We start from the raw sequence: 24,015 nt of genomic DNA on the forward strand, positions 1-24,015 counted from the left end.
TCAGGATCAGGAATTGTCTGCTTCTGTACAGCGCCAAGCACAATGAGTGTTCCTTTTTTGACTTTATTTATAATAACATTTCAAAACCCTGTTGTAAGCAGCATAAGATAAAGCAAAAGATTGTATTATCTTTATTATTTTCTCTGCCCTCATAGCTACAGAGGTAATTAATGATCATAAAATTATCCAAACTTTTCCAAACTTTTAAAAATTCCCTGGGGTATTTGTCTCCAAGACTTTTTTTCAAAAGTGAACTTCAGAGACTTGACTCTAATCTCAAAATAGTATAAAATATTTGTATTTTTTTTAAATAGCCTGCCCATTGATTTTAATTTAAAATTTAATCACGTGACCCTTTGGTCTCATCACTTAGCACAGTAAAGTAAAAGGACTGAAAGATTTTTCACTATGCACTGCTTAGTTTTCAGTATGTAATTTATCTTGTTCTCATTGAAGATCTATTTCTTATTATTTCTACTTCTAGCAGAGTAAAAGGCATTTGTTATAATAACTGTGAATATTCCTATTTTGCAAGAATATGTCCTTATGGCTACTTCACCATAGGATGCGTGCACCTATGTGCATTCTCAACAGAAGATATGAATTCGAAGTGTCCAAGAGTCCATGCCTGCACATTTCATAGTTTTGCTGCTTCAGCGCAAAAGGCTTATTCAGAGGGTGGACCTGCTGCTACTGCAGTTCCTTCTCAACTGGCTGTGACTTGATATGAAGCAACGGCATGACCATTGCTTCCAAGCACATATTCCCAGTTCTTTTAAAATTTTGCTTTATTTATTTTCTCTAGTATTTAGTTTAAATTTTGTTTATTTTCCCCTTTCCACAGATTTAGTATATTTTAGAGGGTTTCCAGCCACTACCTCCTTCCCAGTTTAGAACCAATTGTTTGGCTTTTGCCTACTCTGAGAGTACGATAAAAGCCCCAGGATTCATAGCCTTCTAGGCCTGCAGTAGGTATTTCCACTAGAGTACCAAGCTTTCTAGCTGTTTTCAGTGTCTCAGACTCTCATATCCAATTGAGTTTGAAGCTTCTTCTTTCAGAACACTCTTGCAGTCCTCGCTTTTCTGTCCTCTCTCTCCTTTTTACTTCAGCAGCTACTGAGGTTGTTTTGGAGACAAAGGACTCAGAGGGGAAAAAAAGCTTTCTTGTCCTAATAGAGCCTCCAGGAAAAGAGAGAAAATACCTCTTGGGAACTGAATCTGAGGAAATACCGTTTTCCAGGATGGATATCTCTAAGGATCCTACAGGCATCAGCACCAGGGCTTTGGCACTATAAACACCAGATTAATTTAGAAAGAAAAGTATTCACTATAGGGAACCAATTATTCCAGCACCAGCTAGGCATCAGACTCTTAGAAACCTTAAGGCTTGAAAGAAATCAAGGCACCGTTTTCTCCAGCACCATCTTCAGACAGCGTGCACTCAGTGGGCACTCAGAACATAGAGACATCACCTTGACAACCACTTCAGCACCATCTCAAATGAGGACCTGAGTAATATGCCTGGTCCATATATACCTTTTTGCAGCTCTCTGGCACCTGGAGGTTCTTATCTCAAAAGAATTTATCTGCGTCAGAGGAACAGGCATGCCCCTCTTGCAGATGCAAAGAGAAATTTCCCACTCATAAGTAGTACCATGTCAGCCATGCTCCTCTCCTCCCATATCAGCAGGTTACCCGATACATGTCCACCAGCGTCTCTGGCAATGTCCAGCGCCCCTTCTGGTTCTTCTGGAACTCTGAAATCTTGGTGCAGTGGGCAAGGACACACCACAGTCTAAAATGGGTCAGCAACCTTTTCAAACCAAAGAGCCAAATTACATCAAAATTCAGAGCAAGTGGTCAACAAAGAGCCGTATAAGAATGCCCATTTGCGTGACTGAAAATATACAATTTCCTATTAATGATAATTGACATCATGATTAATAATAGCATCAATGAAACATTGTACTCACACTTTATTTAATGGGACTTTTGCTACTGCATCTTTTCTCATTTTTTTTGAAGTTTACATTATAACTGGTCAAATACAACTTCACACATGCATTCAGGCTGTCTTCTGTCAATCTTATGGCAGGGAGCTTGGGATGTGCGGGTGCAGGAGTCTGGGTTGGAGTGTATGGGGGGTTCAGGGCAGGGGATTTGAGTGCATGGTGGACTCAGGGCTGGGGTGTGGAAGATGCAGGAGCGTTATGATGCTGCAGCCAGATGGGGGCTAGGTTCCAGTTGGAGGAGGCTTGTTGGCTAGGCTTTATTTTTAAATAAAGTAAAATATTATGTCCAACACAAAAGGTTTCAACATTGTCTTTATTTATGGCAAGAGATGGAACTTTTGTTGGGTCGGGGCCAATGACCCACAGAAAAATCAGTCAGGGACCACACAAGTGAAAAGCAAACAACAAAAACCCAACACCCCCCCTTATTATGTGGCCCCCAACTGAGATACCTCACTCCCCTGGTGCTCCAGCCCATGTGGGGGGGGGGGGGGGGGGCAGGGAGGATTGAGGTTCTAGGTCTCATGCCAGATTAATTCTTGTGGGGTTCCAGGGTTAGTGGATTTTGTAGGGGCCTTCCAGGCTCTGGGGTTTGGCCAAAAATGAGGGGTCCAGTGTGCGGGACAGAACGGCCAGTGAGTGGGATAGGGATTGGGGGTGCAGGATCTGGATGAGAGGTAGGAGGCAGGAGCAGGCTGGGGTTGGGGTTTCTGACCGGGGAGGAGGGTGCAAGAGAAAGTTGTGGGTGGGTGTCTGGCCGGGGGGAGAGAGCAGGAGAAGGTTGTGGGTTGGTGTCTGGCCAGGGGGAGGGTGCAGGAGCAGGGTCTGGGCAGCACTTTTTTTTCCCCCTAGTGTCTGTAACAGGGTTTATTCATTATAATAGATGCAAGTCACTCCCTCATAACAGCCATCCACTGCTCACATGGGTCATGGATTAAGTTAGCAGCCCAAGGGCCAAGTGTGGAATGGAGGCCTGGCCTGGCCTGGCCTTGCCTTGCCTTGCCTTGCCTTGCCTTGCCTTGCCTTGCCTTGCCAGGAGTCCTGCTGGCAGGTCCAGGCACGGATGGGAACTGGCCCACTCAGTCATACTTCTTGTACCTTTCCAGACTGGCCAGGATTCAGCCAGCTGGCACCAGGAAGAAGGTGCCCAGGCTGATGATGGACTCCAGCAGTCCTATGGGGCTGTCCAGCGGGCGCAAGTACATGGTGTATATGGGCAGAGCAAGATGGGGGCGCAGCAGCAGGGACATGGCCTGGCAGCAGCGGGTCCTTCATGGCCAAGATAACATCCAGGTCTTGTTTTTGCGCCCAATACTGTTCTCAGCCTCCCTGTCCCAGGCATGGCCTCCCACTGCTCCATTGGCCACATTCTGGCCAATGGAACAGTGGGATAAGCCTCTAGGCAGTACATCTTTTCCTCCAGCTGGGGGAGAGAAAGGGAGAATGTGCAGAGCCATTTGTGGCTCTGGCTTCTTCCCCATCACAAAGCAAGCCTCGGGGCTTTCTCCATCCTCCCACCCCCCGCAGGAAGCCAGCACTGGTTCCAGTCTGGCAGGGGGTGGCATGTCTGGATCACATGGAAAGAGGGAAGGGGGGACTAAGCTCAAGCTGTGAGCCATATTTGGCTCCTAAGTGAGCCATATGTGGCTTATGCTCCATAGATTGCCAACCCCTGTTCTAGAAGGTACCCCAGACACTCCAAAACCACATAACTGATACATATCCACAACCCTAGTGGACCTACTTGGAATCCCTGGACTGCCTATGTGGGGCAGTTCTATAGGGTGAGCCCACAACAGGCGATAAATGGAAGTTTCTCAGGTCTCAACAACCACAAGCACCACACCTGCAGTCACCAAATACTATGTGTTTCTCTGGTACAGAAGGAAGATCATGAGGAGGATCTACTAGCCTCCTGCAGAGGAGGAAATGTAATAGTCTCATAAATTCTCCTCCCTGGACAAGGCAGTGATGCTGTTTCCCCCCTTTTATGTGGACAATATTAGCTCATTGTCAAGCTATGATGGCAGATATGACTTTACTAGCTATGCAAAGTTTACTCATTTTATTAGCAATTTGCCATAGCACAGGAGGGAGAGATTCCAGACCCTCACTTCTGAAGGACAACTGATAGCCATGGCCTCTTTATAGGCTGTCTTCACTGATGATGATACAATTTCACAATCATTAGTTGTTTTGCGATGTGGATCATGGCTCCAATCATCCAGCCTACCCAGGAAGACCATGGTGGAAGACCTCCTTTTCGAAGCTGTTCAGCAACAATACTAGCACCTCCTTGTGTTCCCTCAGTAGTCAAGCTGGAGTCAGGAACCAGGGAACAGTGCTGGGATTATGAGTCACTTAGCAGTATCAAAGGTCAAACCAAAGTCAAGGAACAATGTCAAAGTCAAACAGGAGTCAGGGTTCAATACAGCAGCATGTCAGGACAGTTGCTCAGACAACTTCCTATGCCTGTTTCTGGCTTAAACAATGTATCTGAATGGATATCTCCTCTAATCAGTAGCTTCCTAGGCAGAGCCTCCTGTGGGCCAGGGTTCCACTAACCTTCTCCTATGCTAGTTCTGCAGACTTGTGGGTTGACTGTCATGGTCTGTGAACTGTTTGGGGACCAATGGGCCCATGTTCGAGACCCACAATCCTTCACATGTGCTATACCAGACCAGGGCCTCACTCTCTCTATTCTTACGTCCACTGCACTTAATTCACAAGATATTGATCAAACTACAATAAGAACTGGTGAGAATTTGGTCCAGACAAATGAGGTGTTCAGATCTATTTCACCATTCTGTAGAGAAACCTTGTTGCCTCCCCCTCAGATTAGACCACATGAGATAGAACTTGGGCACCATAAGACATCCTCAGGCTTCTATTCCCAAACCTTATTGCCTGGTTCCTTAGTAGTTCTCAGCTTTAGAGTCAGACTGTTTAGCAGAGATACAATTTGTGCTCCTGAATAGTAGGAACCCTCTATTCCTAAAACTTACTTGCAGAAGTTTAAATGTTTCCTTTTATAGTGTTCCTGTCACTCTGTATCTGTATCTGAACCTCTTCCTTGATTATTTGTTGGAATTAAAAAAACAAGAACTATGAGTTTTGTCAAATACCTAGCAGCTATTTTGGCATCTAATTCACCTATATGGGGCCTCTTGGCTATATTTCTCAAGAGTTTAGCACATCTCTTTCCATATAATTGGAATGCCACACTTCCATGGGATCTTAACTTGGTTCTCACTGTCTTAAGAAACTCTACACTCAAACCTCTGGGCACAAACCTTTAAGACCCTCTACCTGGTGGTCACTCCTTGGTTAGAAAGGTGGAAGAAGTTGTGGCACTTGTGGCTACTCACCTTGCTCTATCTTCTACCATAACAGGGTCACGCCATGCCCTGATTCTCTGTTCCTGAAGTTTAGTCAGATTTCCATATCAATCAGGATATTCATTTGCCATTATTCTTCCCCAAACCTCACTCCTTTAGCTTTTGCACATTAGACATTCAGAGAACACTAGTCTTCTGTCTTGACCCTTCATGGTTCCCCTAGACACTTTGCATCCTTTTCTGGAAGAATGAAGACAGTTGATATCAGAAATTACCAAAATGGGTTTCAAGTTGCAACATAACCTGCTGCAAAGTCATTGGGATCTAACAACACTACCCCAAATACCCTGGGTGACAGCACACCCTGCCAGGACTCAGTCCACATCTTCATCCTCCTCAAAAACATTCCTGTCACCAAAATTAGCAGTTCCTCAACTTGGTCCTCAGTTCACACATTCTCTAAACACTGTTATTCTACCTGTGTCCAAAATGTACACAATCTTTGGTGACATCATCTTCTACCGCATCTTGGATCCACCTCCTCCTCAGCATTCACCTCTATGTTGAGCTACTGTTTGGTAGTGACTGCGACAAAGACTATGGAGCACCCACAGGGACATATACTCAGAGAAGGAGAGGTCACTTATCTTTCAGTAACTTGAATTCTTCTAGAATGTTTTGTCCCTATAGGTACTCTACTCCCCTCTGCTGCAAAATCTCTGGCTCTATAGTTAAGAAGTAACTGGAGCTGTGCTAGGTCTGCTTCTCCCCCCTACAAGCCCTCACACAGAAGCATGAGGCCATGTAATGCAGAGGTGCAGCCCTGTGGAAACTGTTCATTCAAATCTCCAGACAAGAGCTCACAGGCATGCATTCCTCCTCTGATGGAGCATCCGTAGAGACAAAACATCTTCAACATCACAAATTATTGAAAAGTAAGCAGTACCTTTCAAATTATTAAAAAGTAAGTGGCAATAAAAGGGACCGCAACCACATTTTGGCCCCAGCACTTTTTTTTTCTTGACAAATTATTCCTAGTGGTTTGGTTTTTTGTTTTTTTTTTTGTTTGTTTTTTTTTTTAACAAAAAAAAGCACTGAAATTAAGTAAATTGATCAGGGAAAATTAATTTATTTTACAACAAAAGAATTATGTAAATCACAAGAAAATAGCTGAGGGAAATGGAAATGTGTACTCAAGTCTCATCTAAAAATACAGCTGTAATCTCTCGACTTCTGAAGACCAGTCATGCTATCACTAATGGTATATATTTGCTTTTCTGTTAATAAGAGCCAGTCTGAATGTGTTTGTTTCTAAGGGAAAGCACATGCTTGTAAAAGCTTTCCAGTTTATTTCTAAAGGTTTATTTTAGGAAGAACTGCTGCTGATCACAGAGAGGCTGTGCTGTTTTTCTTACAGGTATTAGAGTGGTTTTTTGTGTTTTATCTGCAACATTTTGTTTTTTTAAAGAAATAATTTTCTCTCTCTAGAGGGAAATGCGGGGGAGCATCACATTCAAGATTGTACCAAGTTATCGCACTCAGTCTTCGTCTTGTGAGGTAATGAGTTTAATGAACCATTTCCATCCTTTCTCGGCCCTGTAACTAACTGCCTGCTGATGGCTGAATGTTCTTGCTTTCTGGGAAATTGTTTCTGCCTGTGCTGTTAGATCACGCACACCAATTTTACAACAAAGATAACGGAACAGGAGTAGGTCCCACCCACCTACTCAGCCCTGCCTTCATATTCATCTCATCAGCACCTTAACTAATCCTTTACAGCTTGTAATGGAAGTATGGAATCCCCTGTTTTAAAATTAATGATTTAAAATACTTTGTCTGGGAAGTCTATTTGAGTTCCTAAGTTCAGGAGCTTGAATAAATATTTCTTCTCTGTTTTTAACATGAAAAAATGTGTAGATCAATTGATTGATTGATTTGGGCTGTTAAGGGTTAATTGAAGATCCTGGTTCTGTATAAATATGTTCAGGTAAATTTGTGATAATTAAATGCCTGTAACAGTAACATGTGAAACACTTATGTTTCTATGTAGAATTGGTTATATATTGTTGTTCAAGAAAAACATGTTTGGAATTCAGTACTCTTTGAATTAGCAAAGTTATTAGAGAAAGATATTCTTCCTATTTGGGCTTACAGATTGGCATAAGCGCTGCGTGAGCAATGCTATTCTTTCCATGGTGCTTGTTCAGTTGTACAAACCATTCCCAAATGTGGAAGCAGGGATCTTTGGGTGAAGACCTGGACCCCACTGTAGTCAAAGGCAGAACTCCCATTAGATCTGCAATTTTACCCTGGTTGACTTGTTTATCTGGAAGTGCATGTTATAGATCATCAGCATACAGAAACTAAAATTTTCATTGTCACTTGGATTTTTAAAAATAGTTATCATGTTTATTTGAAGAAGGCCGTTATTCTGTCTTTCTACATTTCTTTTATCCTCTTTATTTTTAAGAAAAGTGGAAAGACCTTTATGAAAAATTCCAATATTTCTCCCTTATAAAAATGAATTTTTTTAACCTTCTAGTTGTAACCAATTTTTCACCAAAGACAAGAGCAAAAACAAAGCAAAGCTGCCAGTGAAATACAAAAAGCTTGTAATAATCCCAAATAGGGGAGAAATTCTAGACTGGTACTAAGGAATATGTCTCACTTCTTGTGCTGTTACTTGAATCAGTAATAATGGAAGATGTTTGACCTCCTAATAATAAAATGAAATAAACTAATACATTGTAAACTTACTAAGAACATGATAAATCAAGATGAAGTAAACCAAATTTATAAATCCAAATGAAAGTTTTAATATTCAAGGAAAAAGATGTTGTCTGAGGCAAATAGTAACAATAGGACATTTCTTTTGCTTAGTCTTTTAATGTAGTTCCTTTCGTGCCTTCTGTTCTAGAAAAAGAATGAGGATGGACTCCTACTTTCAGTCAGGCAAAACATCAGAATTAGAAATGTGAGATTAAAGGACTGGGGAAAATTAGGCACAGTGATGTCAGGCACGTGGTAAATTGCATTCATCATGCCTTCGTCTATCTTATCTGTTCTGTGCCCATGAACACATCTGCACTAGGAATGCTTCTAGCATTCCAAACCTTAGAACTGCAACAGCCACTTTTAAAAATCATAGTGCTACAAAAAATGGTACCTTTCCCTTTCTTCTCTTCTCCCCACAAATATAGAATTTCTCCCTTGGAATTGTGCAAGTATGTGAAATAGACCAGGTAATATTTGGTTCTGAGCTAGTTTAAAGTCTTTAAGGCCAGTCTCTTTCAAAAACAGAGGGCTAAAAATGAAGATGTTGTATGCCATTTTAGAAAGCCATAAAATAGTTGTTCTTATCCCAGAGTATATTGAGAGAGATCTGTGTCACATTTCAGGATGCAATCCAGACAAGTGAAGGGTTGTCTCACCACCTGCTTTGCCACCATAGGTAGTTCACAATCTTTGCTGCAGCCTCTCCCAACCTGGGTTCTTCAATCAGCATGTAGGTCTCTGTACAGCTGCATCTTAGCAGTAATTCTCCAGTCAACACTATGGCTTCTACCAGCCTCGGTTACAGCTTACAAGGTGACCCCAACACACTCCCAGTCCCAGATTTTCTCCAAAAATGTGTGTTCTGGACCATTCAGATATGAGAGGTTTGTTTCTCCTGCAAAGATTGCTACTTTAATTGGAGTTACGAAACTATTCAGTTAAAACACAACATTGGATTAGTTTTGAGTACAAGTATCAGGTATTACAGTCAGAAATAATTGAGAGAAATAAAGATTAAATGCTTCCTAATAACTAGAACTTAACAACGTAAATTTGCTTCAAGGTAAAATGTTTATCATATGTTCCAAGCAACACTGCTGACCAAATTCTCAAGTCCTGATGTGCCATCAAAGAAGCTGATGGAGGAGGCTATGAGTCCCCACTCTGATCCAGACCTGGGAGACTCTTCTCCTCACCTCCCCTGTACATTGGCCTCAGCCAACCGCCAGTGCCCCTCCAAGCATGAGCTGTGGAGTGGAGGTGTCAGTCCCAAAGCCCCAAGCACTCAGTGCATAGGGTTCCCCATGAAAGTAAGAAACACTCCTGCCTTGGACCACCCAAAAGACCAGCTAGTTATTAGATTTCAAATTATACTTCACAAGGCCTATTCTTTAGATTATTACAGTGGTATGTAGGGTGTGAATACAGGAGTCTGTTTGGTCACAGCTTGGTCTTAAAATAGTAACATCATATATGGCAAATCTGTTTTAGAAATGTTTCTGACCATTTCAAAACTTTATTGTATTACTTCCTCCAAGGCATAGACAATTGAAGTCATCCTAGTACAATAGACTAGCTTTGCAGCTAGGGAAATACAAAGTTAGTGCCACTGAATTTTTTAAAAAATTCTAAACTGTTGATCATATCATTCAGATTTTTCTCTACTTATTACCCTCAGACATAATTAACTGTTCTTAAAATCAAACATAATATGCCTTTAGATATAAAGACACATTTTTTTCTATATTTGGAAGACATCACCTTTGAATATATGAGTCTTGTAAATATTCAATTATATCTGTCCACATATGAGGCTCTTTCATAATGTTTAATGCAGTTCTTGTTACTTGATCATGAAGCCATCAGTAATATGTAGAGATATATCTGTTCATGACTGCTGAAAATGAAGTATGATCCTCTTATTGTGAAGAGTCTTATTGTAAGAGTAGGTTAATCACTTCTGAGTCAGTGGTTAATCATAATGTGCTTGAATCCAGGCTGTTATATGTGGTTAAGATTTTGAAAAGCAGGTAAGGGATTTAATTACACAACTCATTTTAGTTTCAGTGGGTCAGCTTTGAAAATCTCCAACTGAGATTTTATTCCAAACTCACTCAGATCTTTGGCTGTCATGCAGTGAATATGCTTCATCATCTTTTAGCAGATCTCTTCGTGCATTTCTCATGGCATGAGGGGGACAGGCTGCCAGATCTTGCTCATCCATGATAAGGTAAAGTGAAGCAGGTTTCAAATCTGAGTTGTATTCCGCTTGGACAGAAAGCTGTCATACTACTTTAGATTTTTCTTCATCCAGAGGTCACTGTTAGAACAACTAATTGAGATTACCTAGATGTACTAAAGCTGAACTAAAAGGCAAGCCAAATCCTTGATGCCTACAAGGGGAGTTACCTATTAAGACAAAACTATGTAGTGAGATGTCAGTATTCTAGGAGAATATTTTGGAACATTTCCATGCTTTATTATAGCAATAAACACTATAGAAAAAATCAAAGAGGGGATGCAGAAGTGTCACTTTACTTCACTTTCTCTCCTTAATGTAGTGTGTGTTTAGGTGGCCTAAGCAGAAATCCTGGTGTTCAGGTAGTGCTGCTTTAATCTTGGCTGCTCAAAGCACCTAGTCCAAATTTGCATTAATTCTGGCCTGCTTGAAACACTTAGTCTGTTCTGTGTTTGCCTCTACCTCCCAGGAGGATTGGCAGTTTTGGATCCTGAATTTTTCTGTTCTAATTCTAAGCAGTCCTTGTATTCTAAGAAGAGGCTACATTGTGTCTGCTGTCTTCCAATAGGCTGTATGCAATGAATTCCTCTTGTAGTTGAGCAAATCAGTATAGCCCAAAGTTCACAGTATCCACTGTCCCCTTTAGTTTTTTCTTAGTCATAGACGTTAAATCCAGAAGGGACCACATGATCATCTAATGCTCCAGTGAGAGACCCTTAGTTACTGAGTCCTCAAGTAGTGAGTCCCCACAGGTGCCATGACGCCCGCCGGGCCATTTCTGTGCGCCTGCCGAGTGATCGGGGCCAGCGCCGCCCCCGGACACGTGATGCATGGGCGGTGCCGGCCCCTGGGCATGCAGCGTATGGGTGGCCCCACCCCCGGGCGCGCGGTACATAGACTGTGCTGGCCCCGGGCACGTGGCGTATGAGCATCCCTGCCCCGGGCACGTGGCACAGGAGTGGCGCTGGCCCCAGGAGTGCGGCGCATGGGCGGCCCTGGCCCCTGGGTGCGCAGCATATGGGTGGCCCTGCCCCCGGGTGCCCAGCGTGTGAGTGGCCCTGTCCCTGGGTGCCCGGCAGCCCCAGAAGGTTGGGGACCACTGACTTAAGTAATAGAAACATTACCATTTACACTAGTTTAAGCCTGCAAGTTGTTCATACACCATGCTGCATGTGCAGACAAAAAAAATGGGGGAAGGGGGTCTCTGCCAGTCTGAAGCTGTGGAAAATTCCTTCCTGACTGCAAACGTGGCAGAAAGATGATTCCCAGACCTTTCTGCAACACAGCACCTGGAAAAGAATTCTCTGTAGTAACTCAGAGCCCTTCCCATCTAGCATCCCACCACCAGCCATTGGAGATCTTAGCTGCTAGCAGTCGCAGTTTACTACGTGCCATTGTAGGCAATCTCATCATGTCATCCCCTCCACAAACTTACCAACTGACGCCAAGTAGGTTTATTGCCCCCACTACTCCCCTAGTGAGGCTATAGCAAAACTTCACATCTCTGATGGTCACTTTATCTAATTTCAAGCCTAAACTTATTGAGGCCAATTGTATAGCCATTTACTCTTGTACCCATACTGATGCATAACTTAAATAATTACTCTCCTTCTCTGGGTATTTATCCCTCTAATGTATTTATAGATAGCAATCCTATCTCCCTCAGCCTTTCTTTGGTTAAGTTAAACCAAGCTCTTTGAGTCATCCTCATATCCTAGTGGCTCTTCTCTGCACCCATTCCAGTTTGAATTTGTGTTTCTTAAACTTGGAAGACCGGAACTGCACACAGAATTCTAGCTCAGGTTGCACCAGTACCTTTTATAATGTTACTAAGACGTCCCTGTCTCTACTGGAAATACCTCACGTTGGATGCTGCAGTGGTGGTCCCAGGCCACCCCCTTCTCCCACAGACTGCAATAGCAGCACCCTGGGCCACCACCACCCCCAGCTGCAGTCCAAGGCTGACCCCTCTCACCAGCTACAGTAGCAGGGCCCCAGCCTACACACACACCCCAAGCTGTGGTAATTTGCCCAGACCTGCCCTCCCTCCTTCACTCGGAGGTACAATAACTGTGTCCTAGGCCAGCCCCCCTCAAGCTGTAGTAGTGGTGCCCTGAGCTCCTACACACACACACACACACACACACCAGCAGCATTCCAGTGTCCCTCTCACCAGTAGTGCCTGTAGGCCTCCTTCAAGAATAGCAACAGTGCTTCTGGTACCTTCCCTTTTGAGAGTACCTAAGATTTATGCAGGGGTATTTATAGTAGAAATCACAGACTGGTCATGGGACTGTGAATTTTCGTTCATTGCCCATGATCTGTCCATGACTTCTACTATAAATACCCATCACTAAATCTTAGCTTTACTCAGAATCATCCAGAGATCACCCAGTTCATGCAGGTCATTTTCATGCTCTTCACTTCCTGCTAATAGTCCCCATCTTATAGCAAAAATGATTGTTTTTAGTCCTGTGTGACTTTGCACTATGCCCTATTAAATTTCACTCCATTTCTATTACTCCAGTTTTCAAGGTCATCCAAATCTTTTATATCATATTCTGGTCCTCATCCATTTTGGGAATACCTCTCAACTTTGTGTCATCTGCAATTTTTTTAACACACTCCCATTTTCTTTTTCCAAGGTCAGTAATAAAAGTGTTAACTAAGATTGGCCCCAGGACCAAGTCCAGGGTAGTTTTACTAGTAACCTTTATCCTGCCTGATATCACCTTTCAGCATGACCCTTTGCAGGCTCCCCTTTAATCAGTCCTCATATTTATCCCCATATTTCTGTCCTCATACTAATTCCCATTTTCTCCAATTTAACTAATAATTTCTCATGTTGAACTATAACAAATGCAAAAACAGTGAGGAGTCCTGTGGATCTTTCTACAAAAGAATTTCAAAACCCGATTGCAAAGAGAGGGAGACAGCTGAACTGGAATTCATTTGCAAATTCAACACTATCAATTTAGGATTGAATAAGGATCTCAACTGATTAATGAATTACAAAGGCAATTTCCCTTCTCTGGATATTCCCATCTCCACACCAAATTCTATGAATGACCTACTTCTACCCTGACTTGATTAGCTTCATTAACACGAAAAACGTCTTCCTTATATATACTCCTGCTTCTGCAACTTCCACTCCAGTTCATCTGACAAAGGGGGTTTTACCCATGAAAGCTTATGCCCTAATAAAGCTGTTAGTCTCTAAGGCTATGTCTAGACTACAAGCCGCTTTTTCGAAAGAGAGCACCCAGGCAGTCTGGATGTTCTCTTTCGAAAAAGTCCTGTTGGCATTCAAGAACACCTTTTTTCAAAAGAGAACTTTTGAAAAAAGGCATTCTTCCTTGTAAAATAAGGTTTACTGCGGTCAAAAAAAAACGCTGTGTTCTTTCGATTTAATTTCGAAAGAACACAATGGCAGTCTAGACACGGGATGTTTTTTCGAAAAAAGTCCACTTTTTTCGAAAAAACCCTGTAGTCTAGACACACCCTAAGGAACCACAAAACTCCTCATTGTTTTTGAAGAGACACACTAACATAGCTTCTCCTCAGAGACTTGTATCAAATGCCTGACTTGACATTCAGGTAGCTTAGATCATTGCATTTCCTTTGTGGAACAAATCAATTTCCTTCTCAAAGAAGGAGATCAGGTTGGTCTGGCACAGTCTACCTTTAATAAAATCATGCTGGATTTATCCCAATTGCTGTTTATTTCTATGTCCTTTAACTATAGAAATAAACTCTTTCAAAATTTGTTCCAAGATCTTGCATACAATTGAGTACAAACTAACAGACCTTTAGTTCCCCAGATCACTTTTTCCCCTTTTCTTACAAAGAGAAACTGTATGTTAGCAATTCTTCAGTTAGAACAACCTTCTTGTTCTTTGGCTTCATTGATTTGTGGAATTAGCAATTGGGGACCTAAGAGCATATCACACTAATTCTTAATTGTGATTATTGGTTCCTCAGAGGTACCAAACTTACTCACGGCGTTCTTTTTTAAAATTTTGTTTGGGTTTGTGATAGTTCCAACTATTCAGCGGTTCAAGGGGCACTATATAGATTTCATGGACTCCCACATAGCCCATGAAACATTGATTATTTAATGCCACTAGGGAAGTCAGAACAAGTTATGTTCCTTAGCAGCTCTTAAGAAATAAAAGCTGGTCACAGGGGCATTACACTGAGACTGATCTCAGAATATCCTCAGGCCCATAGGTCTTTGTAGTAGGCCAAGAAATCATCCCTTGGAGGGAGATGCAATCAGGAGACTATGCACTTATGTGGTGCCCTCTGCCTCTATCTGGACTTTTTCCTTGCCCAGGTGAGACACATAGGCTGTGTCTGCTTCCAGTATTTCTTAAAGTTTGCCCATTGGCAAACTGTCATTTCACAAACAAACCAAATCAAGGGTACCAAAGTAAGGTACATATTACATCTGTTTTAGACAGACAGAGAGGTGGGCAGTGCCAACAGATGACTGCATCTGAGGGGATGTGACAGGGCGTGACTCACCACTGTGGCACCTCCTGCTGGCTGCTCTGAGCTAAATCCCAGTCTTTACACAGGACTCCCTCCTCTAGTCATGTCTCACTGCTGTAATATATGCTCCAGAGCCATATCACTTTCAAGGATTGCAGAGTCCTCTCTAGGACACAGCCCTCTGGTTGTGCCCATTTCCATTCTCCTCTCTTTCAGTGGAACAGCAGTCCGCTGTCCAGCCACTTGTCTCAGTGGTTGACTGCAGTCCAAGTTCCATCCACTTGCCCCAGGGACAAATTGCTGGCCATTCCCCTTAGTGGCAAGTTGGAGCCACAGAAAGGGAGCAGACACCACTACTTTGGGTCCCAACCCAGGACCCTTCTAGCTGGCAGCCACATACTGCCCCTCCTCTGACTCCTTTGTCTACTTCCCTGGACCACTTCTCTGCAGCAGCACCTTTTCTGCCCCTTGAGTCAAAGCCTCAGGCTATGCCTAGACTACAAAGATATATCGGAAAAAGAAACACAATTTGCGGTACACATACTGCGTATCTTTTTCTGATTTACTTCCAAAAGAGGCCCTATCTACACAGGGCCAAATTTCGGGGGGAAAAACCTTCTCTCAAAATATCCCTTCTTCCTCGTAAAATGGGGTTTGCAGGGATGCCGACAATATGCATCTGCTTTTCTGACTTTTTTTTTTTCCAGAAAAGCAGACTCGTTCCTTGAACATATCCCAGAAAAGCCCTGCAATCTAGACGTACCCGCCAGTCTGGCAATTAGCTGACTGGCACTTCCTCTCGCACCACCTAATCCTGCCCACCTCTGTGCTGTCCTGGGTGCTGGCTTTAAGGGATAGCTCAGTGGTTTGAGTATTGGCCTACTAAACCTAGGTTTGTGAGTTCAATCCTTTTGGAGGCCATTTGGGGCAAAAATTAATCTGGGATGGTACTTGGTCCTGCTGTGAAGGCAGGGGACTGGACTCGATGACCTTTCAAGGTCCTTTCCAGTTCTAGAAGATAGGCAATCTCCATTAATTTAAAAATTTAATTTAAGTTCTTCTCCTTTGCCTCCAGGGAGAGACTGGCCTCTGTTCTGCTGAACAGCCCTTTTATGTATGATCCTTACTGGCCCTGATTGGCTGTTCTGACAAGGCTTCCCTTGATTGGCTGTCTCAATGAGCCCTTTCTTGAGTGGGTTGGTGGTTCTGCACAGCCACTCTAAAGCTGACTTAACCCTTCTTTTACCCACCATCTAATGTTACTTAAATGGGCGTAGAATCATAGACTCATAGGGCTGGAAGAGTCCTCAGGAGGTCGACTCTAGCCCCCTGCCCAAAGCAGGACCAATCCCAACTAAATCATCCTAGCCAGGACAGGTAATAAGCCAAATACAGAAAAACAAGGAACAATTCCTTGAAGCACAGATCATTAAAAAATAAATAAAAAGTAGCTTATTTAGCCTTCCAGTTATCCAAGTAAGTTGTTGTACTTGAAGATTTTTGCAAAAAAAAAAAAATGTGTTTCTGCCAATCTGTTAAGTACTGTAAATGACTAAGGCAGCCAAATGACTATGTATTTTCTCCAAACCCATCTAATGGAAATATGCAGAGCTATTTGTTTTTATGGTGGAATTTATTGATCTAAAAGATCTTAAAAGTTATAAGACTAGCAAACTTGCACTCCTCTACTTCAGGTCTGGAGCTCCTCTAGGTGGTTACTCATGGAATTTCATTTTAAGCCATACCCAGCAAGTCAAAACTAATAAGGGCTGAATGCTATGTTGAGTTGATACAGCACATCAAATAGTACAGGCATCAACAATAAATAGTGCCTGTTATTAGAACTATTCGTTGGCATTTTGGGATAGTTATGAGTGCTGTTACATAACTTTTGTATATATGTTAATATATTGTTAATGGTGAAGTCTAATCAGATAAATGTCTTGTGACCAGGGTAGATGGGATCTTTCTAATGCACTTGTTAAATGCACTGTTTAATAAGCTATGCACAAAGGATTTCTAATTTTTTCTGTTTTTTTTTCTCATTTTGTTCTTTAATATTATGATACCGACAATTCAGCAAACCTAAGAGGATTTTAGGCATGGAACATTACATTCCTGCGTTCTTGGTTTTTATACAATATGTAAATGAATTATTTTGTGTAAAGAATCAATATCCAATTAGTGCTTGAGATTTTTGATGATGAGCTCATATTGTAATGTACAGTGCATTTCAAATAGCAAGGATAAACAGGAGGTTCAGCAATTATCCCTTTTCTGCACTCTTTAAGACCAAAACAATCACAGATCCCCATTTCACATTCCATAATGTTCTAACATGCGCTTTGCAGATAATGTCTCAACCACCATGAAACTCCTCTGGAGCATAAAGTCACCCTGCATGGCTCAGGCAAGTGGTGGCTTTTTGTTAAATAGAATCACACAATAATAGAAATCCAGGACTGGAAGAGACTTAGAGAGGTCATCTATCTCAGCAGGAGGAGCTGTAGTAGAACCAAGTAAATCCTGATGGGTATTTAATCTAAGTTCTTAAAAATTCTCCGGTGATGGGGATTCCACAACATCCCTGAAAATCCTGTTCCAGAGCTTAACTATCTCTCTAGTTAGAAAACAAAGGGTCGTCCTGTGGCATCTTGAAGACCAACAGCTTTATTTGGGCATAAGCTTTCATGGATAAAAACCACGAATTAGAAAGTTTTTCCTAATATCTAACCTAAATCTCCTTTGCTGCAGATTAAGCGTATTACTTCTTGTTTTACTTTCAGTGAACATGGAGAACAATTGTGATCATTCTCTTTTTTATAACAGCCTTTAATATATTTGAAAATGTTATCTGTTCCCCTTCAGTCTTTTTTCTCCCTAAGCCTAAACATACCTAAGATCAAGTTTTCTAAATCTTTTATCATAGTTGTTGCTCTCCTCCAGACTCCTCCAAGTTGTCCACCTCTTTCTTAATATGTGGCACCCAGAATTGGACACATACACCAGATGAGGCTTCCCCAGGGCTGAGTAGCACCAGGACAGTTACCTCCTGTGTCTTACATATGACACATCTTTTAATACATCTTTGGTATATCTCATAATATTAGCTTTTTTTCTCATTACATCAGATTGTTGACTAATATTTAATTTGAGATCCTCTATAACTTTGCAGTCTCTTTCAGTTTGGTGTCATCTACAAATTTTGTAAGCATACAGGCAGTCCCCGGGTTACGTACAAGATAGGGACTGTAGGTTTGTTCTTAAGTTGAATTTGTATGTAAGTCGGAACTGGTACATATTGTAGGGGAAACTCTAGCCAAACATTTCTCCAGAGCTCAGTTTTATTCTCCCACACCTCACTTCCCTCAGTCCTTTATTCTCAAGCTGAGGTGTCTGCTGAGAAAAGCCGCTCCGCGTCTGCCTGGTCTGCTGGGCGGGCGCTAGCTTCGCATCTCCCTGGTCTGCTGGGGGGAAGCAGCTAGTGCGGGGTTGCCTCACCCCGTTTGTAAGTAGGGATCCGATGTAAGTCGGATCCATGTAACCCGGGGACTGCCTATATTCACATTCCATTATCCAAATAATTAATTAATAAACAATATTGAATAGTACTGGACCCAGGACTGACCCAGTTTGTCAGCAGTCCATTGAGAACTACTCTTTGATAATGGTCTTTCAACTAGTTACGCTCCTCCTGATAGAAACTTCCTCTAGACCACATTTCCCTAGATTGATTATGAGAATGTCATGTGGGATTGTGTGAAAAGCTGCAGTTTGGCAGAATTTTATTCTGCATGTATTTATTTTATTAGAAATGTATTTATTTTGGCAAAATAAATCTACCAATTAGAATATAAAATATTTAAAGAACTTTGAAACTTTACAAAGCCATGACACAAGATGCAAAAGAAAAAAAAGCAAAAGTTTAAAAAAAAGTCAATTATCTCTCCCTAGCAGCCAGCTCAGGGCTCCAGCTGGGATCCTCCAGAATGGTTCAGGCAGTGTTCATCAGGACATTTAATGGAGCAGGAACAGATCACTCCCAATGTCAGCTCACCTAAATGACTAAAAAGTTTGTCCAAAATCACTTGTTCGCTGAAGATTGCTGTTGCTCCTCCTATTTAAATTGCTCAGCATATAATCTTTAAATGTTTTGTTGAAGATAGCTATTTATGAACCGGAGTGTTTTGATTGCCATGTGAGGCAATGCTTAAAAAGTGGTCCCAGATATTGGCAAATTCTGAAAACTGAATCCTGAAATAGTGATATTTAGTTTATAGGGAAAATAAGCAATTCAATCCAAATCTCAAATTGCAAAAAACTGTTCGATATTTTGGGAGACTTATGCAGTTTATAGTGTGGAAATTTTCTCCAAAGAAACAGCTGAAGAAATTATTATAAAGCTGTGGATGTAACTCTTCATTTAAATATATCTGTGTACCTGTGATAGTGTTGTGTGTTAATGAACCTTGTGTCTTATTTCAGAGAGATTCCCCCTCTACATCCAGACAGTCCCCAGCTAATGGTCATAGCAGCACTAACAATTCTGTTTCGGTAAGACCTCCAGTTTCAGACAGAGAAAGTGTTCAAATTTTGTTGGTGCTCATCTACCATTACTGTTATAATTACATGTGTTCAGTGGAAAAATGTGTTCTGCTGATATATTCAAGGGTACTACAATTATAACTCCCCATTTTCTCCTTTTAAGGGTTTTCTCAACAACATATTCTTCTCATTAACATTAAATTAATTAGCTAAATATTAATAAGCGTAACATGGCAGTTCACTCATCTTAGCAATTTCCTGGACCTAGTTTCCTCAAAACTAAGTGAGGATTTAAAGTGGAAGCATTATTTCCATTCTAAACCTTTAAAAGAAGTATTTCAAGGAACATTGCACAGCAGGTGTTTCAGGGTTTTTCCAGCCTTTGAGTTTTAAGAGACCTCTGGAGTGTGCATTCGTTTCCGCTATCTGAGTTAAGGAATTGGTGTGCCCTCTGCTGTTGTGGTACGTGCACAAACTTTGTGAAATATGAGCCTTGCCTGGGTATGAAAAGCAAAAGGAAGTGGCTTTAAACTGCACTACAAACCAAACTGGTATCATCACATCTTTAACACAAAGTACTTCCAGTTCAGCATATATTCATGTAGATTTCAAATATTTCTTAATAGATGTTGCAATTTGTATTGTTTATCATTTGTCATTGTGATGTATATGACAAAACATTACAAACATCTGTATCTGCAAGTTCCTTCTTTAAGATTTCTGTAAGAGTACTGCTGAATCTCAGTTCTGCACACTGTGATAACTTCAACAATGCTGTCACATCAGGAGATTGCATATCAATTTAAAAGCCCAGAACAGAGCAACTAATTTTTAAAGCTAAATTACAATTTAGAAATGATTAGCCACTAGGTAAAATATTCTAATTATAATGATAAAAGATAATTATGTGGAGGAAAATTTCTATATATTTATGTGAAAAATACTGAACTTGCAACATAATAGAGCCACTCACAAATTTATTCCTGGTTACAATTTAACATCTTTCCAAGATAAAATTTAGTAATATTTATTTTAAATATTTGTTATTTTTTTAGAAACACATCTAATTTATGTATTTATTAAGTTGAAAAAGGCATTCTTATAAAAAGCCTCTTTCACTTGCAGGTGCTTTTGTGTTGAAGATGCTGAATTTTTTATTAAAATAAAAGCACATTTTCTATCTGCTTAAACTTTTACCTGCTTTCTTCAGCTTGCCGCTAAACAGCCTGGGTTTGATTTTCTTTAAGAAATAAGCACTCCTAAGAATTGGGTCCATGTTTTATACATATGTGCAATATAACATTTTGCTGCAATGTAACATTTTCCTGTAATATAATAAAATTACACTAACAAATTATGTTATATGCTCTAAAATGAAAATTTCTTCTCCTGGGTTGGCTTTGTTCTGCAGGACTTGCCATCAACAACACAACCAAAAGGACGACAGGTGAATAGATATCCTCCCTAGGAGCTTTTCTAAATATAGTTGCTAGTAGCCAACCCTTTCTTACCTTTTTCCATTCCATATTCTGTGTGTGCTGGACTATAACATTTAAGCTTGAAGAATGCATCCCATTTTGTTTTTAACTCATTGCATATTGTTAATTCACAGCAATGTTTCTTCCATCCATTTATGTGTGTGTCTGAGACTCTGTGGTTGTTTTAATTATTAAGAACGCATTAATGGACATGTACATGACTGTTCAAATTTGAAACCAGCACTGGTTTTCACTTCAGAGTAATGTAGAGCTTTATGCTGTTCCACAAATTTAGACTCTACTGAGGGAAAAAAAGAAAGCTTAAAATTATTTATAACATCATTTTGAAAAAACATTAAAAGTGCAATATTTTAACTAGTTCATAACTAGTTATTAATGTTTACTAAATACTAATGATTATTTTTATGAAGGACATTAATCTGAAGTTAGCATTCCATTTATAAAGTTAATTTTCAATCCTACACTTCACCAAAATCAGCACACTACACATTTAGGGTATGTCTACACAGCAGCACTATTTTGGAATAACATCCGCTGCACAAGGATTAAGGGACTCGTTGGAATAGCACTCTGTTTTGAAATTAGCGCTATTTAGACAGCGCCAAATTTTGAAATATGCTATCTCGAAATAAGCTACACAATTTGCGTAGCTCAAATTGCATAGTTTATTTTGATCTACATGCAACTGGGTAGATGTACCATTAATGTATCATATTTTACTCCAGGGTGCAGATTTCTTCTGAAAATTTTGGAGCAGATTTCACAAGGAGTTTAAAGGAGAGAGTTTACAAATTTTGTTTTTCATCACTTTGCTAAAAATTGTTATAGTGTTTAACTTGTATCCCTGTGAACTTGAATTACAGTCCATCTTCATTTTTCCTGTAGTGGTTACAGAGCAGCTTGGTTTTGTTAGACATTTGAGGGGGGGGGGGGTTGTTTGTTTGTGTATGCTTGTGTGTGTGTGTGTGTGTGTGTGTGTAATATATACATACACATGCCTGAGCTTACATGTATTATGTACCTGCATCTCTTTGAAATACAGACTGCAATGTTTGCGTGGTTCCAGCAGTATTTTGTCCTCAATGACAGGTGTCTTCTTTGGGTCAGATTCTGCTTTCATTCTTTTTTTAATAGATCCTTTCTTGGCTATTTATAGGGCTAGGTAGTATTCTGAGGGTGCATCTACACTGTACCCATAGCTCAAAATAAGCTACGCGATTTGATCTGCGCAAATTGTGTATCTTATTTCTAGTGTATTTTGAAATACCACATTATTCTGAAACATTCCTTAGTCCTCATGGAACAAGATTTATAGGGAGGTCAGAATAGCAAGCCTGTTATTTCAAAAGCTATTTTGAAATAACGGGCTTGTTTAAAAGACATGGAATAGCTATTCCAGGATACTGGTTGCACCTTGAGTGAGTAAGTATGACAGAATCTGGCCAACAATGAGCAGCCTCTGCTTTTGCCCAGGTAGAGGGAGCAGAGAGCCCTGGCTACACTGGAGCCAGGTGACATGTGAAATCATCCTTCATCACCTTCAGAGAGGGAAAAGGAGGTGACCCATTGGTGCAGGTTCTCTCTCAGAAGTTGTCTTGGGTCAGAAGAGCAAAGAGGCCCTCCATTGTTTGTTTGTTTTGTTTGTTTTGGGTTTTTTAAACCTTTAGGAGCTCAAGGGATTTTTTTTTAATCCCATCTCAGCTTTATGTTCTTAGCCTGAACTAAAACAGTCTTAAATATCTTCACAGAACAATGCAGGTCTTCCCTCCTAAGAAGAAACCTTTTTTGGGTTCTGCATATACTTCCTAATGATTTTTCCCCGCCGTTTCCGAGAACTCTTCTTTGTTTCAGCTACAATACCATCACGTAGCACAGGAGGCTCCAGATCCATTGTTATCAATGACTTCTTGCAGGCCCATGAATGACTTTTCACAGTCTGCCTCTGAAGAAGGGGAAATTTTCTCTGGATCTGAACCACAGATTCAACCACTAGCTCTAGCAATGCAAAGACTTGGGAATAATTTACAAGAACTGTCATTATAGTCATGAAATTCAAAGAACTTCAGGATGAATGGATTCTGTAAAGGTCTTTTTTATCAGTCAGTAGGGAGACCTGTTTGAGCAGTAGGCTACTCTTCTTTTGTTTCCCTTTTTTTTTTTTTTTTTTTTTTTTGAAGTCCTGCAGCTTCCTGTTGTCTCTAGAGGTCCCAGACAGATAAGCCTATGCAAGAAACAGTTTTGAGAGAAGGAATTGAGTTAGTTTCATACTACCATAATCATTAGCATCCAAGTGCTGTTACTAAACTATTAAAGCTTTATTGGAGTGGAATGTGAAAGACAGTAAGGTGGATAAATGCTTACAAATTTAAATAAAATATATTGCTCTGCCTTACAGTTATGTATTTAAAATGCATATGATCTAAAGCAAGCAGAGCAAATTGTGGTCAGAAAAGTGTCTGTATTCCAAAAGTGTCTGTGTGTATTCAGAGACATATCTGCTTACTTAACCTCTTTATACTGCGGAGCCAATAGAGCTCTTGCAGAATGAACTATATCCTTTTGGGGGTTATATAGCACCAAAAGAACTATTAAGTAAGTTCCAGTTGTGAAATTGTTCTCACTAGTGAGTCTGCATGGGCCATGAAGATCCCAGATTGGTTCTTCAGGGCTGCCAGTTAGGGGAAAATATCTTACCAGCAAAACAAGCAAATTTGATATGGAAGATGAGATTGTGACAATAAGCATAGAATTCCATAGTGCTGTTTTTCCAGTCACTTTTCTGATTATAATCACATTTTAAATGCGGGGTAGGATGGTGTGACAGACGTGATAGAGCTTCTCCTGTTGGCCATTTACCAGACTGCTGAGTTTGAATCCAAATTCTGGATCCTGCATGTTTCTAAGCCCTCTTAGGCCCACTAGCATCCAAGCACTATATGGGTCAGTGAAACACACCCAGTGGGTGTGTGGATTACAGTTGTTCTGCCAGAGGAAAATCATTCCATATTATCATTTTTGTCCTTCTTGTCAGCATGCATGAAATTTGGCATGGTCCCTGTCAAGAAGTAGCTGATTCAATTCATGCCAAGGGTTAATTATACATAGAGTTCATA

The 24,015-nt window shown here is 40.8% G+C and overlaps 1 protein-coding gene across 10 annotated transcripts in view; it reads left to right on the plus strand.

Moving 5' to 3' along the window:
* The window catches only part of CASK (calcium/calmodulin dependent serine protein kinase), a 357,337-nt gene that overhangs the window by 301,032 nt on the left and 32,290 nt on the right, over positions 1 to 24,015 (plus strand). For 4 of the 10 annotated variants that reach the window (XM_075912872.2, XM_006137901.4, XM_075912904.1 and 1 more), the window contains 4 exons: positions 6,839 to 6,907; positions 10,287 to 10,355; positions 19,344 to 19,412; positions 20,815 to 20,850. In XM_075912872.2, the coding sequence (XP_075768987.1) occupies positions 6,839 to 6,907; positions 10,287 to 10,355; positions 19,344 to 19,412; positions 20,815 to 20,850 (243 nt within the window). The remainder of the gene's footprint in view (positions 1 to 6,838; positions 6,908 to 10,286; positions 10,356 to 19,343; positions 19,413 to 20,814; positions 20,851 to 24,015) is intronic. The other 6 variants (XM_075912881.2, XM_075912888.2, XM_075912913.2 and 3 more) reach the window with 6 other exon arrangements.

This window comes from Pelodiscus sinensis, chromosome 1 (assembly GCF_052426305.1).
Source record: "Pelodiscus sinensis isolate ZL-2025 chromosome 1, ASM5242630v1, whole genome shotgun sequence".
Classification (NCBI taxonomy): Eukaryota; Metazoa; Chordata; order Testudines; family Trionychidae; genus Pelodiscus; species Pelodiscus sinensis.